Raw genomic sequence first — 19510 nt, 5'->3', positions numbered from 1 at the left:
TTCTTCATCCCAAAGGGCATCATCGTGAACTCGAAGAGGCCAAAAGGGGTGATGAAGGCCGACTTCTGCCTCGCGTCAGGTGCAAGTGGTATCTGCCAGTACCCCCGGCTCAGATCCATGATTGATAGGTACCTGGCGGATGCCAGCGTATCCAACAACTCATCGATGCGAGGCATGGGGTAGGCATCTGTAGTGGTGATGGCGTTCAACTTCCTGTAGTCCACGCAGAACCGAGTTGTCTGGTCCTTCTTGGGGACTAGGACAACAGGGGCTGCCCAGGCACTACAGGACTTTTGAACCACCCCTAGCTCCAGCATCTCCCTCACCTCTTTCTGCATGTCCGCTTGCACCTCTGGGGAGACGCGGTAAGCGGATTGCCGGATGGGGGGATGGGTGCCCGTATCTACCCTATGCACTGCCCGACTGGTCCGTCCCGGGACACCGGAGAAGGTGTGCTGGTACGGACCCAGCACCTCCTGCAACTGCTCTTGCTGGGACGAGGAGAGTTGTGGGTTGACACTTAGGTCGCTGTCCACATCTCGTATGTCAGCCAGCAGGTCTAACAGGGGGTCTGCCTCTCCCTGCTCTAACCGGCTGCACACTGGCAGCACATACTTGGTCCTGTCATGGTGGGCCTTCAGCATGTTGACATGAAAGCTTTTCTGTTTCCTGCCTCCCATGTTCACCAGATATGTCAGAGGGTTTAACCGTTGCACTATAGTGTAGGGTCCCTCCCAGGCTGCTTGCAGCTTGTTCTGCCTCACTGGAAGAAGGGCATACACTTTGTCACCTACTTCAAATGACCGCTCTCCAGCAGTGCGGTCATACCAGAGTTTTTGTTTGGCCTGAGCCTGGGCCATGTTTTCCGTTACCATTTGTGTGAGGGACTCCATCTTGTCCCTGAACCTGAGAACGTAATCAACTACAGAGACATCTGTGGGGTCCCCCTTGCCCTCCCACGTCTCCCGCATCAATTGTAGGGGTCCTCGGACATTCCTACCATACAGGAGCTCGAACGGGGAGAACCCGGTAGATTCCTGCGGCACCTCCCTGTATGCAAACAACAGATGAGGCAGGTATCGTTCCCAGTCCCCACCTTGCGACTCAACAAACGTGGTCAGCATTTGCTTCAGCGACCCGTTGAACCTCTCACACAGTCCATTGGTCTGCGGGTGGTAGGGACTGGAGACAAGGTGCGTCATCTGTATCTTTTTGCACAGGGCCTCCATGAGTCCGGACATAAACTGGGTTCCCTGGTCAGAGAGCATCTCCGCAGGGAACCCGACTCGGGAGAAAATGTTAAGTAGCGCGTCGGCTACCTTGTCCGCCCTCAGGGAGGAAAGTGCCATGGCCTCAGGATAGCGGGTGGCGTAATCCACCACCGTCAGGATGTACCTTTTGCCACTGCTGCTGGGAGTGGGCAACGGTCCAATTATGTCGACCGCCACTCGGTGAAAGGGCTCACCTATGATTGGCAGTGGACACAAGGGAGCTTTGCGGGGATTCCCAGCCCTTTTTACCTTTTGGCAAATGGTACATGAGCGGCAGTAGTTCGTCACATCTATCCGCATTTGAGGCCAGTAGAAATGTCCCCGGATACGATCAAGTGTCCTGTGGATCCCCAAGTGCCCGGCCAGGGGAATGTCATGTGCGGACTTCAGCACATGCCCCCGGAAGGCACTAGGTACCACAAGCAACTTGGTACCCATCCCCATTTCACCTTCGGTGGGGTGTACAGGCTCACTGTACAACTTCCCACCTTCCCAGTATACCTTGAATGTAGCCTCTTCTGTGAGGGGCTCAGAAGCCTGTTTTCTGAGGGCCTCGAGGCTAGGGTCAGTCTGGAGTGCTTGCACAAATGCAGCACTCTCACTCTCAGCCAGCTGGCCCGTGGCATATGAGGCTAGTGGCTGAAGGGTACCATTCCTGTGGTCAGAGGAGGGGGAGGAGGCCGGAACCTCCTCCACCTGTTCTGAGCCCAGGTTCTGAGCAGTATGGCTGCGTGTTACCGCTAGCACAGGTATACCTTCAGAATGGCACATATTGGCATCACCTACATCATTGTTACAAGCATTAATAACAGTAACAGGAACATTTTCATCACAGACAGTTTGTACATCAAACACAGGTTCCCGTGAACTGGGCACGTTCAACCCACCTCCCCCCTGTTCTTGCCCCTGGGTGCAAAGTACCTGGGTGTGGGCAGAGAGTCCGTCTCCGTCCTGGCATTCCACAGGGCTTGGTGCAGGTTCATAGTACGACACCAGCGTGCCCAAGTCGGTCCCCAGCAAAACAGGGACCGGCAGTTGGTCCAGGATCCCAACAACCTTCTCGTGGACCCCCACCCCCCAGTCGATGGACACCCGGGCTTGGGGAATGTGCGAAAGAGTGCCCCCCACTCCAGTGAGGGTGAGGTACTGGTCAGGAATGATGGCCTCTGCGGGGACAAGGTGTGCACGCACCAGAGTGACATCTGCTCCGGTGTCACGGAAACCAGTGACAAGCTGGTCATTCACAGTAACCAGCTGGTGATTGCTTGTGATGGGGGAGTTCCCTGCCCCCTTTGCAAACATCAGGTTGGATGCGGCTCCTGGTTGGGGTACGCTGGCGGGTGGTGTCTGCCGCGGGCGAGGTGCGGGTGGTCCAGGTGCTGGGGTGGCCTGCCTCCGCTCCGGACAGGTGAACTTCATGTGTCCCGTCTTGTGGCAGTAGTGACAGGTGACCTCTCCAGGGGCTGCAGACCTGGGTGCAGAAGCTGTGCTGGGTGGCCTCTGTGGCGGACGGCTCACAGGGGCAGGAGAGTCTGCCGAGGTATTGGGCTGACCTCCCCTCCAGCTGGATGGGACAGTCCTGCGGGTATCAGCCACCCGGGTAGTTGCAAAAGTCTCAGCAAGGTCTGCAGCGACAGTTGCTGAAGCCGGCTTGCGTTCTAGCACAAATTGTCGTACATCAGCAGGGCAAATGTTCAGAAATTGTTCCAGGACTATCAAGTCCTCCAGGACGCCATAAGACCCTTTGGTGAGGCCTAGTGTCCACTGGCGGAGTGTGGTGAGCAAGCTGCTGACCACATCTCGGTACGAATCAGAAGACTTTTTCTGCCAGGCCCTGAACTTTTTGCGATAGGCTTCTGGCGTCAGCTGGTACTTAGTAATGATAGCGTCTTTTATAGCATCATAATCATTATCCTTCTCCGCAGGCAATTCTGCGAAGGCATCAAGCGCTTTGTAGCGCAGCAACGGTGTCAGATGTCTGGCCCACTGGTCTTGGGACAGACGATACTGACGGCATGCTTTCTCAAAAGACCGCAAAAACAAGTCAATGTCAGTGTCTTTTTCAATATTAGCAAATTTAAATTTTGCACTTACGGGTGCTGCAGCTCCTTCAGCAGGGAGGCTGGGCGGTGAACTCCGGCTGGCCTGTTGCACTTTTGCCATGTTTAGCTCATGCTGTCGTTGGCGCTCCCGTTCTCGCTCAGCGGCATCCCTCTCGGCGTGGCGTTCAGCAGCAGCAGCAGCAGCTTTGCGTTCTGCAGATTGGCGCTCCCGCTCCTCTCGTGCCTCTCGCTTTTGCTCCGCCATGTACTGCAGGTACTTGTCCAGGTCAGTCTCCATCAGCTTTTGTAATGCCTGCTGCATTACCGGGTCAGCACCCATGGACAGTCCAGTACTGGCCAGTTCCGGGCGAGTACTGTCAGAAACTCTGGGATTGGGGTCCACACTGACATTCTCCGGCGTAACTGTTGATGCAGGGCCCTCAGGATGCACAACCTCTGTACGGTCAGGAGTCTCAGTCTCTGGTTCCCCTCGATTGTCAGATGGGCTGGTATCCACTTCAGCGGACACTCCCGGCTCCCGCAGTTGCTGGGTATCCCATCTGGACAAGTCGGCTATCAGGTCCCGTTTTGTCTTGCGGAGGATGCCAATGCCCCTCTCTTCGCAAAGATTTTCCAGGTCTGCTAGGCACATGTTCTGGTAGTTCCCGGACATTTCCATGCCAAATAAAATAAAACTTTGGGGAAGGGGTACTGGCTACACAGTCTCTCTGTATATATAAAAAATATATTGCCTTCCAGCTACACCAACGAATTAGTTCGTTTCTCGATAGCGCTAGCGCTATCGCAGATACTTTCAGCACAACACAGGTCCCAACCGCTGCCTAACACTGTCACAGGAGCCCTCAGTGGCTGACCGCACTTAGCCTTCTAAACGGTGCCAGCGCACAGATCGTGCGAACTCTGGTCGCAGTCAAGGCGCAGGAACCGTTAAGAATTAGCCGCAGACAACTCAGAAGGGAGCCTGTGAGACACGGGTGATTACAACGTCACCTACTGGTTCAGAGTAAACTGCCACCACCGCGGTTACTATGGGACCGTGGGGCCCACTAACTGACTGACTAATCCTGCGAATAAAACGGTTAAACACACGATATTCTGTCTAGCCAACAACAAACAAACAGTAGCGTATCTTCAGAGACCCGGGATCATTTCTGTGTGTGCTGATAAGCAGGGTAGCGGAAAGTGAATGACTTGGAGAAAGTCGTTTATTCACGCAATATAAATAATTAATATATGCAGACAATTATGAAAATCAACAATTATGAAAACAGTAATAGCCAGTATGAAAAATAAAAGAAGGGAGAAAATTACTTAGTTCCTGGAAAGATGTCCTTATTGTGGGAAGAATCATAAAGTCCTTGGTTTCAAAGTCCAGAGTTCAGACCAGGTGGATACCAGCATATCCTCAAGCTGGCATCTGATGAGTGCAAGATGGTTCAGTGTGGAGGACACTGAGTTTTGGGTCCTCTGCCATTCTTATGCCCCTGAGTCAGTAGGAGGGAGTGAGGGCGGGGAGCCACACACCCCCTTAGAGGATGAGATGAGCCCTCCCCTTATCCTGGGGGCTAGAAATCATATCTACCCATATATGGGCTCCATCTCACAGAACCGTACAGGTCAGGGCAGATTTATTAACATTTTCAGGTCTGTCTCGATTTACCCAGCGCCCTGATACCAGACATGAGGGGTGGGACCCCTGTGGTATCATCAGGGCACTTTAGAACTGCCTACCTGGCAGTCCTTACCTCAGAAGGTTCTGAAACTTCCTCAGAACCAGCACCGGGGCTCATGCTACCCTTCCCCCACGTTTGGCAACGCTGCTACCTCAGGAACCCCAGAAATATGACAGATCTGGGAAGTTATGAATTAGGCTATGAGACTGAGGTTATTCCCAGGCAAAGGCTTCTTTGAAGTTTGGGCAGCCAGCTAGGTGTCATCTCCCCTGCAGTGAGGGCGCCAGTGGGTCTGGCTTTCCCCCCAGCTAGATTGCTTCTGCCAGGATGCTTGTCACCTTGTACCTGATGGATGGACCATCAGCACAGCTTGAAGCCAGGGCTCTCCAGGGCAGATTAGGCTCATTAGCATATCAAAAGAGCCATCCAGCCTGCTGGTGCTCTCTCTCTTGAGTGAGAAGAGACTGCAGCTGCCCCTACACACTCAACCCAGATTGTATCGATTTGAAGCGCAATCGATGCAGAGCGATCGAGTGCGATCGCTTTCCTTCACGGGCGGTTACAGGACGCAACCGTCCGTGACAGATAGATAGATAGATAGATAGATAGATAGATAGATAGATAGATAGATAGATAGATAGATAGAGGGATAGATAGATACTGTTGAACTTACCAGGGATGACACACTGGCTCCACCAGCGGACTCCCCAAATATGGTAACAGATTTGGGGTCCCCCCCAAAATTCTGGATGTTCTCCTGAACCCATCGCAAAGCTGCAATCTGGTCCAAATGTCCATAATTTCCAGTGGCTGCCTGCCCATCTCCAGTACTGGGTAGAGAATTATGATATAATTCAGCATAAGTGATTCAATAAAATTAGCTCACAAACACACACTGCCTCTAGGTATACATATTGTATACTAACCCGCCTCTTGTTTCCCCCCTATGCCTTTACATTGTAAGCTTGCAAGAGCAGGGTTCTCTCACCCTTTTGTGTCTAGGAATTTTCTATACATTTTGTTCATCATGTTACATTTGTCAGTGTAATTACTATGTCCACCAATTCTGTATTATGTACCAGTGTCTATATTCTGTGTATATTCTTGTTTGTATTATTATGTATCCCATGTTAGTTTCTTGCTCTGAACAGTGACACAGAATATGTTGGCGCTTTATAAATCAATAATAATAACACTAATAGCACAATCCTAACCAGATGACATGGATTTAATGCCGGCTAGCAGTACTTTGCAGGGGCTTTTTGGCACCAACGATCAGTCCTGTACAATATCCACTAAGGCCCCTTTAACACTTACCGTGTTCCATTGTGACGCCCAAAAATGAAGCATCTCGTCTCAGAAGTAGTGATATCCCCATGGGGCTATCACATTTAACACGGCGCAGGGTGGCAGATCCCGCCGTCATATCGCTGCAAGAGCTGCATTGCGTTGTGCACAGTGAACCCGGAAGTGAGGAACACATCAGCAGTATGGTCAGTAACGAGCGGTGCAACCTTTCATGACCAGGGAGCTGTGATCGGATAACAATCACAACGGAATAGATCAAGTGTAAAGGTAGCCATACACTGGTCGATTTGCCATCAGATTCGACCAACAGACAGATCCCTATCTGATCAAATCTGATCAGAAAGGGATCATTTGGCTACCTTTACTGCAAACAGATTGTGAACCGATTTCAGCCTGAAACCGTTCACAATCTTTGGTGGCGTTGGTGCTGCCGCCGCTTCCCCCCATCCCGCATACATTACCTGCTCCGCCGGCGCGACTCCCGGATCTCCGCTCTTCTTCTCCGCTCTGGTCTGGTCTCCGACATGCTTCCCTTCTTCCTGTCTGGGGGAAGTTCAAACAGTAGAGCGCCCTCTACTGTTTAAGCTTCCTGCCAGGACAGGAAGAAGGGAAGCATGCCGGAGACCAGACCAGACCAGAGCGGAGAATAAAGAGCGGAGACCCGGAAGTCGCGCCGGTGGAGCAGGTAATGTATTGCAGCTCTATTGCGTCGGTCGTCAGGCACTCGAACGCCGCTAGCAATGCGCTCTTTACCCGCGGGCGATCGACGATTATTTTCCGCACGGCGTGATCGACGGGATCGGACGGAATGGATCGAAATTCGGCGTGTGGCGCGAACGATTGGCAGCAGATTCAATCCCAGTGATCGAATCTGCTGTCGAAACGGCGGCAAATCGGGCCAGTGTATGGCCAGCTTAAAAGGGGCCTTAGTAGGTTATTGACATCTATAATAAGTCCACATTGGGTGGAAAGAAGATGTGAACTAAATACACTGGGCTCAGTTCACCAAGCATTAGCCCATCGGTGATTGGGACCCAATCCCCTTGGGTGACATTGCTGGGCCGGCCTGTAGAACGCATGTCAGCTGTATAGCTGACGACCCGTTCTGTTGCTATGCAGGGGGGGGCAGAGAGACGACAGATCATTGTGTACGCGATGTCACTCAGTGGGTGCTGAGAGAGGCGTGCATAAAGGAGTAGGCTGCTGCTTGGCCAAGTTGATACAGCGGACGGATCGCTTGTGGTCAGGGGCTACTGTACATATGCTTGGTTATTGGCTTGCATAAAATGTGTATACACTTGATTAACAGCTGCCTTTAGTTAAGCATGTGTAACAGGCCTGGGACAAGGTTCTCCAGCACCAGAGGCGGAGAATCCAAAATGCACCCCCTCCCCCCGAACTGTGCTTGCCCCAGTATGTGTAGCAAACATGCCCCCAGTATTAGCTTCCTCCACAGTACAATAGCCAGATGTGCCCCCTATAGTATTAGGCAGACCCTCTGACCAGTATAATATTTATTAGGTAACAGCGCTAGTGGATGTAGCCAGATGGGTTCTACCCCCCTCCCTCCCCCCTCACTCCCAACCAAGTACAGTAGCCAGATGGATTCCCCTCTCCCACATAACCCAGTAAAGTAGCCAGATGGGTTCCCTCTTCACTCCCAACCAAGTACAGAAGCCAGATGGGCTCCCCTCCATCCCAGCCCACTACAGTTGCCAGATGGGCTCCTCCCTCCCAACACACTACAGTAGCCTTATGGGCCCCCCGGGCGTGGGGTTGTTATAGTAGATATTTACCATGCCTTCCTATGTCCGTTGAACAGCCTTGTGGCCGTGCTCAATGCTGTCGCCACATGCCTCCACAGCACGGACTGCTGACTGCACTGGACGCCTGGATGCAGGAGCAAGGGGAGAAAGCGTACGCCTGTGTGGTGACGGCATTGAGCGCGGCCACAAAGGTGCTAAAAGGACACACTGTACATGCGTGGTCCAGTATGTACGGGTCATAGGTTACCTGCGTTACCCGGGTCGGCCCTTGGAACAGGGCTTGTTACAGGAGAATGGCGAGTGACGGATGGGAACGGAAAGCATGGCAACTATCTACTATAACACCCCACCCATACATAACATATGCCCAGTTCACCAGCTCTGGTATCCTTTAAAAAATCCAAAGAAAAAATGGCTGGGTTGGGATGGGGACCCTATGTTGTCTGATTTTTTTTATACGGAATTCAATACATATAAACCTCCCTGGCGGTAATCCCGAGCCAAGCTCGGGCTAGCCGCCGGGAGCTCTATGCAGAAGCGGAGATGGGGTAGGCGATTTAGATGGATTAGCTGACTATCACTAGCATTGACGTGTATGGTGACCTACCTGAGGAAACCCAGAATTCCCAGTCTGTACTGGATCGCCACATACACCACGTTTTCATAGACACTTAGTGCAGAGCCATCATACATACTGGCAGACTCCATCACCAGGCCCCCACCATGTATATACACCATTACCTGAGGGAAGAAGACAACAGAGATGATTGTTTGCCAATAAGTCTGTCACATTTATCACATTTGTAGTGTGACAGATTTAGTACCATGGAGTATGGGATGTATTGACCCTGGATACACCATCATTAGCATGTAATTGCCTCCTGAATATATTCATACTCACCCAGTTATGCATCCCATGTCTTTAATGTATATGATCAGGGCCGGATTTGTGCTCTTTACCGGCCAAAGCCACTGTTACCAGCCGTCCTCCTTCAGTATAGGTAGCGAGTTGACCCTCCACTCCTCTCTCCAGTATAGGTAGCCAGATGACCCCTCCCCCTTTCCATCTAGGTAGCCAGATGACTCCCCTAATACCTACTTTTCCCACTCTCCTTTCAGTATAGGTAGCCAGCTCGCCTTCACACTGCAGCAGCCATCAGTGTCACTTATTTCTCCGCTCGTCTCCAGTGCAGAAGCTTCCTCTTCATTTCCGTCTCCGATGCTGTCCAAGTCCAAGTCCTTAGCCACCGTAGCCACAATGCAAACGTGCACAGAGAGCAAGGTGGCTGCTGCACAGGCGGCTGGCAGCAAAGTACCACAGCCTGCAAATGCTGCACCAGTTTAGCCTGCTGCTTTGGTGCCCTTGCTCCTGTGGTGCCCTAGGCCATGGCCTAAAGGGCCTTGGCCTAAATCCGGCCCTGTATATGATAGTAAATTTACATTAATTAGCAATGCACAGAGTTTTGCATATTGAATGTCTGTACATTTTGTGGTTAATGTGTTTAAAGCAGGAGGATCAGCCATACTATGCCAGGGGAAAAAACACACGCATATAAGAAGATAAATACTTGATCTACTTACATAACAGATGTATTGTACTGTCCACATTTTGATTTCAGTGAATTTTATATAGTAAATGAAGAGAATTCTGTTCTTAGTGGGGTCCATGTCTTTTTCCAACAGTTTGAGGCTAAATCCTGATGTCATTTTTTTTCCCTTAACTTTTTTTTCTTTTCTCCTCCAATCACTGAGTCACCTCAGCCTTGCTAGTAAACAGGAGTGAGCAGAGGATCATGTTTCAGCTAGGCAGCTCCAAACTGCAGTCTGCTCAGCCAATCAGTGAGAAACAGGAAGGTGGGAGGGGAGATGGCAAGCCTCCCTTTTCTCACTGTGGTTGGCGATGGCACAGAAAAGAGTCTGGGGGCCTGAGAAAATATAATAACAGCAGAGAGATTCCTGAATAGATTGGAGAGATTGTACTGCAGGGTGAGATTTCTGCCAGCATTTTAAAAACACTGCAGTGTTTATTAAATAGAATTTGTTTTTGTGGCTGACAATCCCTCTTTAAAGTATCTGCATCTCCCAGGCTGCACCCTGTAACTCTTCATTTTCAAGAGTGGTTGTTCCTACCCCAGAACAGAACAGGTCACCTGACTAAGCCTGCCTCATCCCTCTGTACCTTTTGTGGCCAGCACTGTAACTGCAGTCCTTCCCCGCCCAGCTCTTCACCGGTATTTTATCGGATGCCAAATTTCTGTTAACAGCCAATACTGACACGGCCGGCTATGGGGTGCCTTTAGTGACCAAATTTCCTGAGCCAAACACCCTACTTAGACATGCCTATTATGTCATTTGTGTTCTTCCGGTACTGTCAGCTTCCAGCCCTCTGTGTGTGGAATCAGGTGTGAATAGCTGTGTGAATAGCTGTGTCTCTACTGCTTTCCTCAAACTTAAAACAAAAACTGAAAGTAAAAGAAGATGTACCATATTTTTCGGAATGTAAGACACTCTGGACAACAAGGCGCACCTAAGTTTAGAGGGAAAAATTATATATACTAAATCTGGTGCATCCATGGTCCAGGAGTATCTTGTAGATGTTCTCCTGCAATCATTGTGTCGTTCCCCCCCTTGTACTCCATGTGTCCCCGTGTCCCCTTCTGTCCCCATGTGTCCTTTTTTGCCCCCATGTTCTTCTGTTCCCAATGTCACATACCACAACAAGGGCCAACCCGTGATTGGGTTAATCGCTTCAGATTCAGAAACTCAGTCTCACTGTCAATTTGCCCATAGATGCACATATGTGGATTTGCGATCTATGAACCAACTAGCTGAGAGGAGCCTTCTAACTCCAAAGGATTCCCCACACACATACAATTTTAATTGATTGCTCCCACATGTGTAAAGGAGCAAGACCGTAAACTATATATATAATACACTGAGAACACTTAACTTGACCCTTAGCGGGATGCAGGGATTGGCGCCAGATCTGTCTATCTGTGCCCGATTCAAGCATACAGGTCAGGTTGTCGATGCAAAATACGATAGAACACTAGGTAACGTTTTCAGAGGAGTAAGTATGTTTGTGGATCAGAATCAGAATCAAGTTTAATGGCCAAGTACAGGGGTTTGTACATGGAATTGTTTTTAGCACAGACAAGCTCAAAGTAGTACACAAGATAAGATATACAGTAATGTAGACTAACATACATGCAATAGTAGTACCAGAAGACAATAGAGTACTTAGTAGATCAAGACCACCTAAGGATATGTGCCGTCGGCGGGAGTCTACCCAGGTGTGAACGCTGGAGCAAGGGAGTGTGATTGGGAGGGAAGGTTGAGGAGATCAATAGCTTGGGGGAAGAAGGTGTTTCTGTGTCTAGTGGTCCTGGTGAGTAAGGACCTGTAGCGACGGTCTAGGGGGAGAAGATTGAAGTAGCAGTTGCCAGGGTGAGTGGGGTCTCTTGCTATCCTGGCGGCCCTAGAGCGCAGTCTAGAGAAGTAGAGGAGGTCGAGTGGTGGAAGGGGAGTACCGATGATCCTTTCCGCAGACTTAATGACTCTTTGTAATCTGTACCTAACGTTCGCAGAGGACCCTGCGTACCATACGATGATGGAAGAGCAGAGTATTGACTCAATGGCAGCAGAGTAAAAGCAGGTCATAATATCTTGCGACATTCCAAACTTTTTCAGCTGACGCAGGAAAAACAGCCTTTGTTGGGCCTTCTTCTGGATCATTGTGGAGGTCTGAAGTTGTTTAGGTCCGTGGCACCTGGTTTCTTTGGGATGGGGATAATGGTGGAGATCTTTAGGCAGGAGGGAACCCTGTGTTCTTTTAGGGATTGTGAGAACAGGGAGGAGAGGACTGGGGCCAGTTGGTCCGCACAGGTTTTTAGACAGAGGTTGGACACACCATCCGGGCCCGATGCTTTCCTGGGGTTGAGTATCTTGAGTTGTCTCAGTACCTCGGTCTCTGCCACATTCAGTGAGACTGGAACGCCTGGGCTAGTGTGAGCAGGGGAGGTCTTGGCAAGTGGCACCTGGTCTTGCAGTACGTTTACTTGGTTGTCTTCGAACCTACAGTAGAACCTGTTCAGATCTTCTGCTAGCTTAGCGCTGGGAGTCGTGTGTTGAGGGGGGCTCTTGAAGTTTATGGCCACCTTGAGACCTTTCCAGACTTCGCGTGAATTGTTGGAGCTGAGGCTCATTCGCAGTCTATCAGAGAACCTTCTTTTTTCCGCTCTCAGTTCTTTGTTGAGGGTATTTTTGGCCTTCCTGAACTCGTCTAGATTGCCGCTCTTGTAGGCTGCCTCCTTGGCTCTGCGTAGCAGGCGTAGCTTGTTGTTGAACCAGGGTTTATTGTTGGGATACACTCTGTAGGTCTTGGATGGAATGCACATGTTTTCGCAGAAATTGATGTAGGACGTGATGTTGTCTGCCCATTCATCAAGGTCGCCATTTGGTGGTGCAAGGGCTGGCCAGTCGGTGCAGTCAAAGCAGGCCTGGATGCTCAGGAACAGGCAATAACTGTTAAAACGATTTGTAAATGTTTTAATAACAAACATGCATTACGCAGATTTACATAAACTAATTCATACATAACACAAAGCATAAAATAAAAAGGGATAACATGAGAGTTTACTTAGCTGAATGCAGTCTCTTTGGGATGAATGAAAATAATAGTCCAGTTTCAAATGTAGGCATCTATCATAGTCCTTTAGAACAGCCAATTATGTCTTCTGCCCCTCTCCCCCCCCCCCCCCCCCCCATGTGTCTCATTCTGTCCCCATGTCTCCTCCATTTTTCCCTTATTTCCTCCTCCACTCCCCCTGAATAGATGAAAGCAGCAGAGTCCTTTTTGGGGGAGAAGAAGTATGTTATATTTTTCAAAAATACAATATTTAAAGCAGCCAGAGAATAAGCCACACTTACGGGAAGCCAGGCATTGTCTCCTCTGTCGGCTGGTGTGAAGACATTGAGGTACAGACAGTCCTCAGAGAGTGAAGAATGGGTAACTTCCTCCAGCATTAGACTGAACATTTTTTTTGTTAACTCCAATGGCTGGGGACACCTGTGAATGAGGAAGAGGAGGTGAGGGGGGGGGGGGGCACAGAGGGAAAAACGAAAGATGGGAAGAGAGAAGGAGGCAAGGGAAAGAAGAAAGGCAGAGGGATGTGGGGTAGAGAGAAGAAAAGTAGAGAGATATACAGGACAACATTACTTATCACTACTGCCACAGTTTATATTCTTTTGCGACTCTGAAATCACTTGCATTTTTCTAATTGCAAATTACTGCGATTTTCTGCTTGTCTTGAATGTGATCATCGCAGGATCAGGGCAAAAATGCTCTTTTGCAGCCCTAACTTTTTACTAATATTCTTTATGGCATTCCTTGACCCAGGAAAAGGTTGCAAACTTTTGGCACACCTACTAACAGATCATTTGTAATAAATTGTGTCTGGGTTTCCTACATCATTTATAGTTCTCCTGTGACCATCAAGGAAAACCTTAGTCAAGGTGGCCGATATATGTGCAGATTTGATCACTGTGATTGAAACAGCTAGTGATCTATTGACTCTCACTGGGCCAATCAATAAACTTCCATCTGATTTCAGACACTTTATCGATCAAAAGTTTTATTATAAGTGGTGGTAAATGCTTGTAGAGCGGTCAGTATAGAGAGTATTGAGCAGTCAGCCTGTCAGTGCTCAGACCATGCTGTGCACACTGCATTAGATTGGTCTGCAAGACTGTCATCCCCAAAGGAAGCCTCTTCTAACGTTGATGCACAAGAAAACCCACAGTTTGCTGAAGACAAGCCAACTAAGGAAGGACATGGATTAAAGCCATTTCCTGTGGTCTGATGAGACCAGCTTTACAACATGATAAAGACTCCAAGGCCAAACACACCTCCAAGATGACCACTGCCTTGCTAAAGAAACTGAATACAAAGCTGGACTGGCCAAGCATGTCTCCAGACTAATACAATATTGAGCATGTGTTGGGCACCCTCCTATGGAAGGTGGAGGAGTGCAAGGTTTCCACCCAGTGGTGGCTCCAGCTTCAAAAAATGTTATTTTTTTTTTTGGGGGGGGGTGCAAAAAAAGGGGCACAATGGCTGGCTGGTGGGGCCCATTTTGGTGATCAAAATCAATGTGTGTATGGCACGCATTAGATATTTTTTGCCTAAGGTGATAAAATGAAATGCCTTCCAAAGTGAAATATTAAATCTAGTTTTACTTACCTGGGGCCTCTTCCAGCCCCTAGAAGTCATTTGGGTCCCTCATCGCAGCTCTGGTCCTCTCCAGTGTCCCATTGGTGGACCCTGATGGGTTGGCATCTTCTGCACATGCGTGGATGCGTGCAAGTGCCTGTGTGCAAATGTGCCCACGTCATTAGGCGCAGTATCCTTCTGGTGACATGGGTGCATTCTTGTGCATGTGCAGAAGATGCTGACCCATCGGGAGTTGGTGATGCTTACAGGCTTCCAGTGGGGCACCAGACAGGACTAGAGCTGCAGCAGAAGACCCAAACAACTTCTAGGTGCTGGAAGAAGCCCAGTAAAGTAAAACTAGATTTAATATTTTTTCTTGGAAGTCATTTAAGGCTAACTAGTTCCGCAAAGATAGGAACCAAATGTAAAGAGAATGCAGAGGCTTTTGAGCAATGGCGATTTTCCAAATGATGGTAATATTATTGAAGAAAAAGTTACCTACAGATGTACTTGGCTAGTTTGCTAGCATGCTTTAATCCTTATTTGCTAGCAAGCTGCTCCAGTGTGGACAGATCACAGACAAATCATTCCAGCCTTCAGCCTGTGTCTCACGACTGTACAAGCAAGAGGAGGGGGGAGAGGCAGGAGAGAGAGAAACACTGTGTGACATTTCTTATCTTAATAGCTAAGCATTGCTGGAGAACAGACCTTTGTTTACAGACATGAAGTTTTAAATCAGGATTATTATGCTGATACAGAACTTCCTGTCTGTAAAATACAAGCTGTAGTTTATTGGCTAATGTAAAAGAATAACAGTAAACAGTTCAGCTTGTAAGCCTATTCCTGTTTGCTGACAATATTATACATACAATCAGAAGGAGGCAGATATATATATATATTTTTTTGCAAATATACTGTATCATTGAGAGGCATTAATTACAAGGGATCTTGCAAGGATTGTGAGATCTTAATGGTAAATAGATAGGACCCTTGTTTACTTACAGTACATAAAGTCAGGCTGACATGGATAGTTTTTCCGACCCTATCCTGTGTAGTGTACGATGCTGGAGCCTAGAAACAGTTAACTGTATGCTACTGGGGGGAGGGGGATAGGGGTGCACAGTGATTCCTATGGGGACCAGATCCTCAGTGTGCTCCAGTGTAGTGCCGCCCATCCTCCATCGTCATGGAGGAATGGAAGAGGATTTCAGTGGCAGCCTGTGACGCTCTTGTGACCTCCATACCCAAGAGAGATAAGACAGTGCTGGAAAATAATGGTGGCCACAAAATATATTCACACTTTGGGCAGAATTCTGACATTTTTCACTCAGGGGTGCACTCACTTTTGTTGCCATCGGCTTAGACATTAGTGGCTATGTGTTATTTTGATAGGACAGGAAATTTACACTGTTTACAAGTGTGCACTGACTGCTTTACATTGGATCACTGTGTCACATCTTCAGTGTTGTCCCATGAAAAGATAAATAAAAGAAAATATGTGAAAGCTCACTTTTTTGACACATTGAAAGTGTAAGAAAATAGCCCTGTACCCGTAATGGTTGTATATGTCAGCTTTCACTTTCCCTGGAGCCTGTGAATGGATGGAGGCCTATTACTGGGACTCAGGGTTTCTACTAGTATGAGGATCAACCCCTGTCCCCTGTATAGTGAGGCCCAGTCCTCAGTACCAGTATGCAGCACTACAGCTGACTGATGTCTTACAGCAGCCCTGGAAGTGTGCACATTCTCATTGCTGTGACTCCGACCAGTGAGAGGACAATGCACAGCCTTGTACTTACATGGGAGGATATTCGAAAGCCTCTCTTATGGATCCCCAGGCTTCTGCAGGCTCCGGTGCTGCAAATCGTAAAGGTCCCACTGGAGGTTTGGCAAAGGGGATTCCATAGAAGGCGTGCACGGTCCTCTCAGTATCTTTTACCGTTAGCGTTGTTCCTCTGAGAGTCCCATAACGAGTGTTTACAGTGGGCTTTCCTCCATCCCCAGGACCTGAAATGGAGACAGAAAGTTCTGAGATAAGAGAAATCAACCAGCTGCCGTCAGAGCACATCCCCACTCCCAGCAGGGCGACCAGAGGGAGCCTTCTGGCTTGTTATGCTATGTGCAGGTTGTCTACAGTCTGTGTTATTATATTTTAATAGTAAAGTGTGTTTGTTATTCAAGTGCCTTGTGTGTATGTTTGTGTACTTGTAACTGTAAGCATAAACTTCACTTCTTTTCCAGGAACCTGCTCTCTGTTTTCAGAGCAGTCGGCTCAGCTAATATAATTTCTGCATAAGTAATCGGCTGCAGAAAGCAGGGGGACTTATTAGTTATTTTTCACACCTGCACTAACTGATTGACTCCCATGGACATTCCTTAGCTGATAGACAGTGTTAGGATCATGGTGGAGGGGTTGGGTGATTGGGGGCTCAGAATGAAGGTAAGCAGCCTGAAAATAAGTTTGGCACTAATCCTAGGTATGTGAAGCACTGCTTACTTCTCAACAAAAGTGGAATTTCACTTAAAGGATATCCGAGGTGAAAATAAACTGATTAAAAAAACAATTGTATCTGTCCTTCTCCTAAAAATGACATTTTTAGATATCCCACAGTTTTATTTTATATTTAAATCTAGTTTTTAAGTTTTTTTCTGTTTCATTGTCTCTGATCAATGACACCTTCACTGAAGTATGCCAGAGCTCAAATCTATGAATTATTGACCCTTTTTTTATCTCTTTCCTACTCAAGAAATCAGTGAGGGTTATGCTATAGTCTGACCTGGTCCGACCCGGGCCTGACCCGGATATAGAAACTGTTATTTGCATACGTGATGTTTAACTCTTTCAGGCAGAGAAAGAAAAAAAGGAACCCAGCCTACTTATTTGTGTGCTTGGCACTGTACATCCACATGTCTATCTCATCATGTCACATGTTACCTTGGTTGTCATTTAAGTGATGAAATATTGCAGAATCTCACCTGTCCCACACACCCCCTGTAAAGCACAGATCAGAAGAAGCATCCAGATGACAGCAGCCATGTCTGTGTTAAGGAGAAGTTATACACAACAAGTTATATGGACTTTAGCACCCTATAATCTCCCTCAGATACAAGCTGTTAGGATGGTAGTCTTACGAATGTCCAATCATAGTGCAGCATCCTGTGTGAGTCTCCCTGTAACTGGAATCTTGACTACCCATAATCCTCTCTGGTCTGATAACACAGCGCTGTAATTGGCAGTCAATTATGCAATGTCTGCTGCTAGGCAATAACTGAGGCCAGCTGAGGTAAAGGCTCCAAGTGCCAAGGCAAAGTACACTACAACTACTGCCAGGAATCAGGGCTGGGCATTTGTATTTACATAACACAGCAAATAATTCTGCTCAAAACAATTTTAAAGTGGATCTCCAGATAAAGTATAAAAACAAAAACTTAGAGCTTTTTCAAACGGGCAGCTGACAGGTGGTGAATGTATTGCCTATCAGCTGCTTTCTTGCATCGGCGGGGTGAATGTTTGCGCTTGGTACCAGCAGTGGACATGTGCTCCCCTGGGTCACCCCTGAGCGCGGTCACATGTGCTCAGACACAAAATGTTGCAGTTCTCTGTAGCATATTAGCACCACTGCATGTAATAAACACTGCCATTCAGCTGCATTTTAATTGCACCCAAATGCACTTGGGCAGCAAGTGAGACGCTGAACTGCCCAACAAGCGAGCAGTTCAGCCTCCCATCTGAAAGAGGCCCCAGTGAAGATAGTTATAAATTAGTAGACCTTTTTAATGGAATAGTAGCATGGGCGTAACAATCAATCAAGCCTGTGACCCCAACCATCGCAGGGGGGCCCAGAGACTTTGGGAGCCCCTCCTCCTCCCTCTCCCCAACCCCAAGTGCAGCCAATTAGCAAACAAATCTACCCGTTTACTCACAAAAGCCGTCCCTGCCACCTTCTCCCACCATGCAGATGCTTGCAGATGCTGCTTCACAGCAGAACACTTTCTGCTGCTATTTGCCGGCACCGACCCTCATGGCATTTAGAGACCAAGGGGGGCCCTTGCTATCATTTTGAAGGGTTTTCTATTAAGTCTAGAAACGCCACTGATTAGAAGTTCAATATTCAGATGATCAACAGACCCCACAGCGAGCCAGTCATCCCCTGTGTAATGTGTGCCCCCCTTCCACATCCGGTCCAGCCCCTCCTTTAAATTTAAAGCAATACTAAAGTAACCTGGGGAGAAAAAAGTCAGAGAGGGAAGGCTCTGAATGCTAAAGTCTTCCCGTTCCTCCCTCGGTATCCTGGTTCCAGCACTGTCACCCCCATTTGAATCTTCTGCCTCTGCAGTGGTGTAGCTAATGAGCTGTGGGCCCTAATGCAAGTTTTACAATGGGGCCCCCCAAGCACTCTATACATAGCAATTGATATGACACACCAAAACCTTCCAATAGCAACTACAGTGTCAGAGGTGCAAGAAGGGGATGGGGAACAGTTTGTTAATCATTATCACTATTAAAGTACCTATTGAAGTGATTAATATGAGCACAGGACCAATAGAGAGCTAATACTGTAGTTGAGGGAGGGCCCTTCGGGGGCCTTCTGGCCCAAGGGCCCGATGCGGTCGCAACCTCTGCAACCCCTATTGCTACGCCTCTGGCACCTACCTATCTAATCTATACTGGGGCACCTACCTATCTAACCTATACTCGGGGCACCTACTTATCTAACCTATACTGGGGGCACCTATCTATGTAACCTGCAGTGGTGGCAACTATACGGCTACCCTATACTGGATTCACCTACCTAGCTAACCTATACTGGGGGCAACTATGCCTGGCTACCTGGCTACCTATATTGGGGGACACCTGTAGCTGGCTAACTGTACTGGGGGCAGCTAGACCTGGCTAACCTATATTATGGGCACCTATTCCTGGCACCATTGGGGGGGGGGATTTTTACACCCTCGCCCTAGGTGGAATTTTGTCTAGAAACTGCCCTGCTGCCCATACACCAAAGGCCGATTACCGATCGATTTCAGTAGGATTTCAGTATGAAATATCTTGGAAATTGACTTTATGATGCCATATCCGCCACCTCCGTTGCTACCCCCAAAATGTAAATGTGCACCCTGTACAGTAAAATATACTTTACCTGACCATTGTGGGCCGCCACGGTGCCCATCCATCTTCTACTTCTGCATTGCTGCCCCACATGGCTACCAGGATATG

The 19510-nt window shown here is 48.5% G+C and overlaps 1 protein-coding gene across 2 annotated transcripts in view; it reads right to left on the bottom strand.

Annotated features, from left to right (window-relative positions):
• LOC137538901 (cocaine esterase-like) overlaps positions 1-17474 on the bottom strand; it is a 60497-nt gene extending 43023 nt beyond the window's left edge. The window contains exons 1-6 of one of the 2 annotated variants that reach the window (XM_068261324.1): positions 17425-17449; positions 17269-17331; positions 16092-16299; positions 13011-13149; positions 8689-8822; positions 5681-5837 (exon numbers count right to left, since the gene is read on the bottom strand). In XM_068261324.1, the coding sequence (XP_068117425.1) occupies positions 5681-5837; positions 8689-8822; positions 13011-13149; positions 16092-16299; positions 17269-17329 (699 nt within the window). In that variant the 5' untranslated portion in view covers positions 17330-17331; positions 17425-17449. Of the gene's footprint in view, positions 1-5680; positions 5838-8688; positions 8823-13010; positions 13150-16091; positions 16300-17268 lie in introns of both variants that reach the window. The other variant, XM_068261323.1, reaches the window with a different exon arrangement.
• Between the last annotated feature and the right edge of the window lie 2036 nt (positions 17475-19510).

This window comes from Hyperolius riggenbachi, chromosome 11 (assembly GCF_040937935.1).
Source record: "Hyperolius riggenbachi isolate aHypRig1 chromosome 11, aHypRig1.pri, whole genome shotgun sequence".
NCBI classification, from domain to species: domain Eukaryota; kingdom Metazoa; phylum Chordata; class Amphibia; order Anura; family Hyperoliidae; genus Hyperolius; species Hyperolius riggenbachi.
The sequence above is the reverse complement of the archived record's forward strand: the minus strand, read 5'-3'. Positions and strand labels throughout refer to the sequence as shown.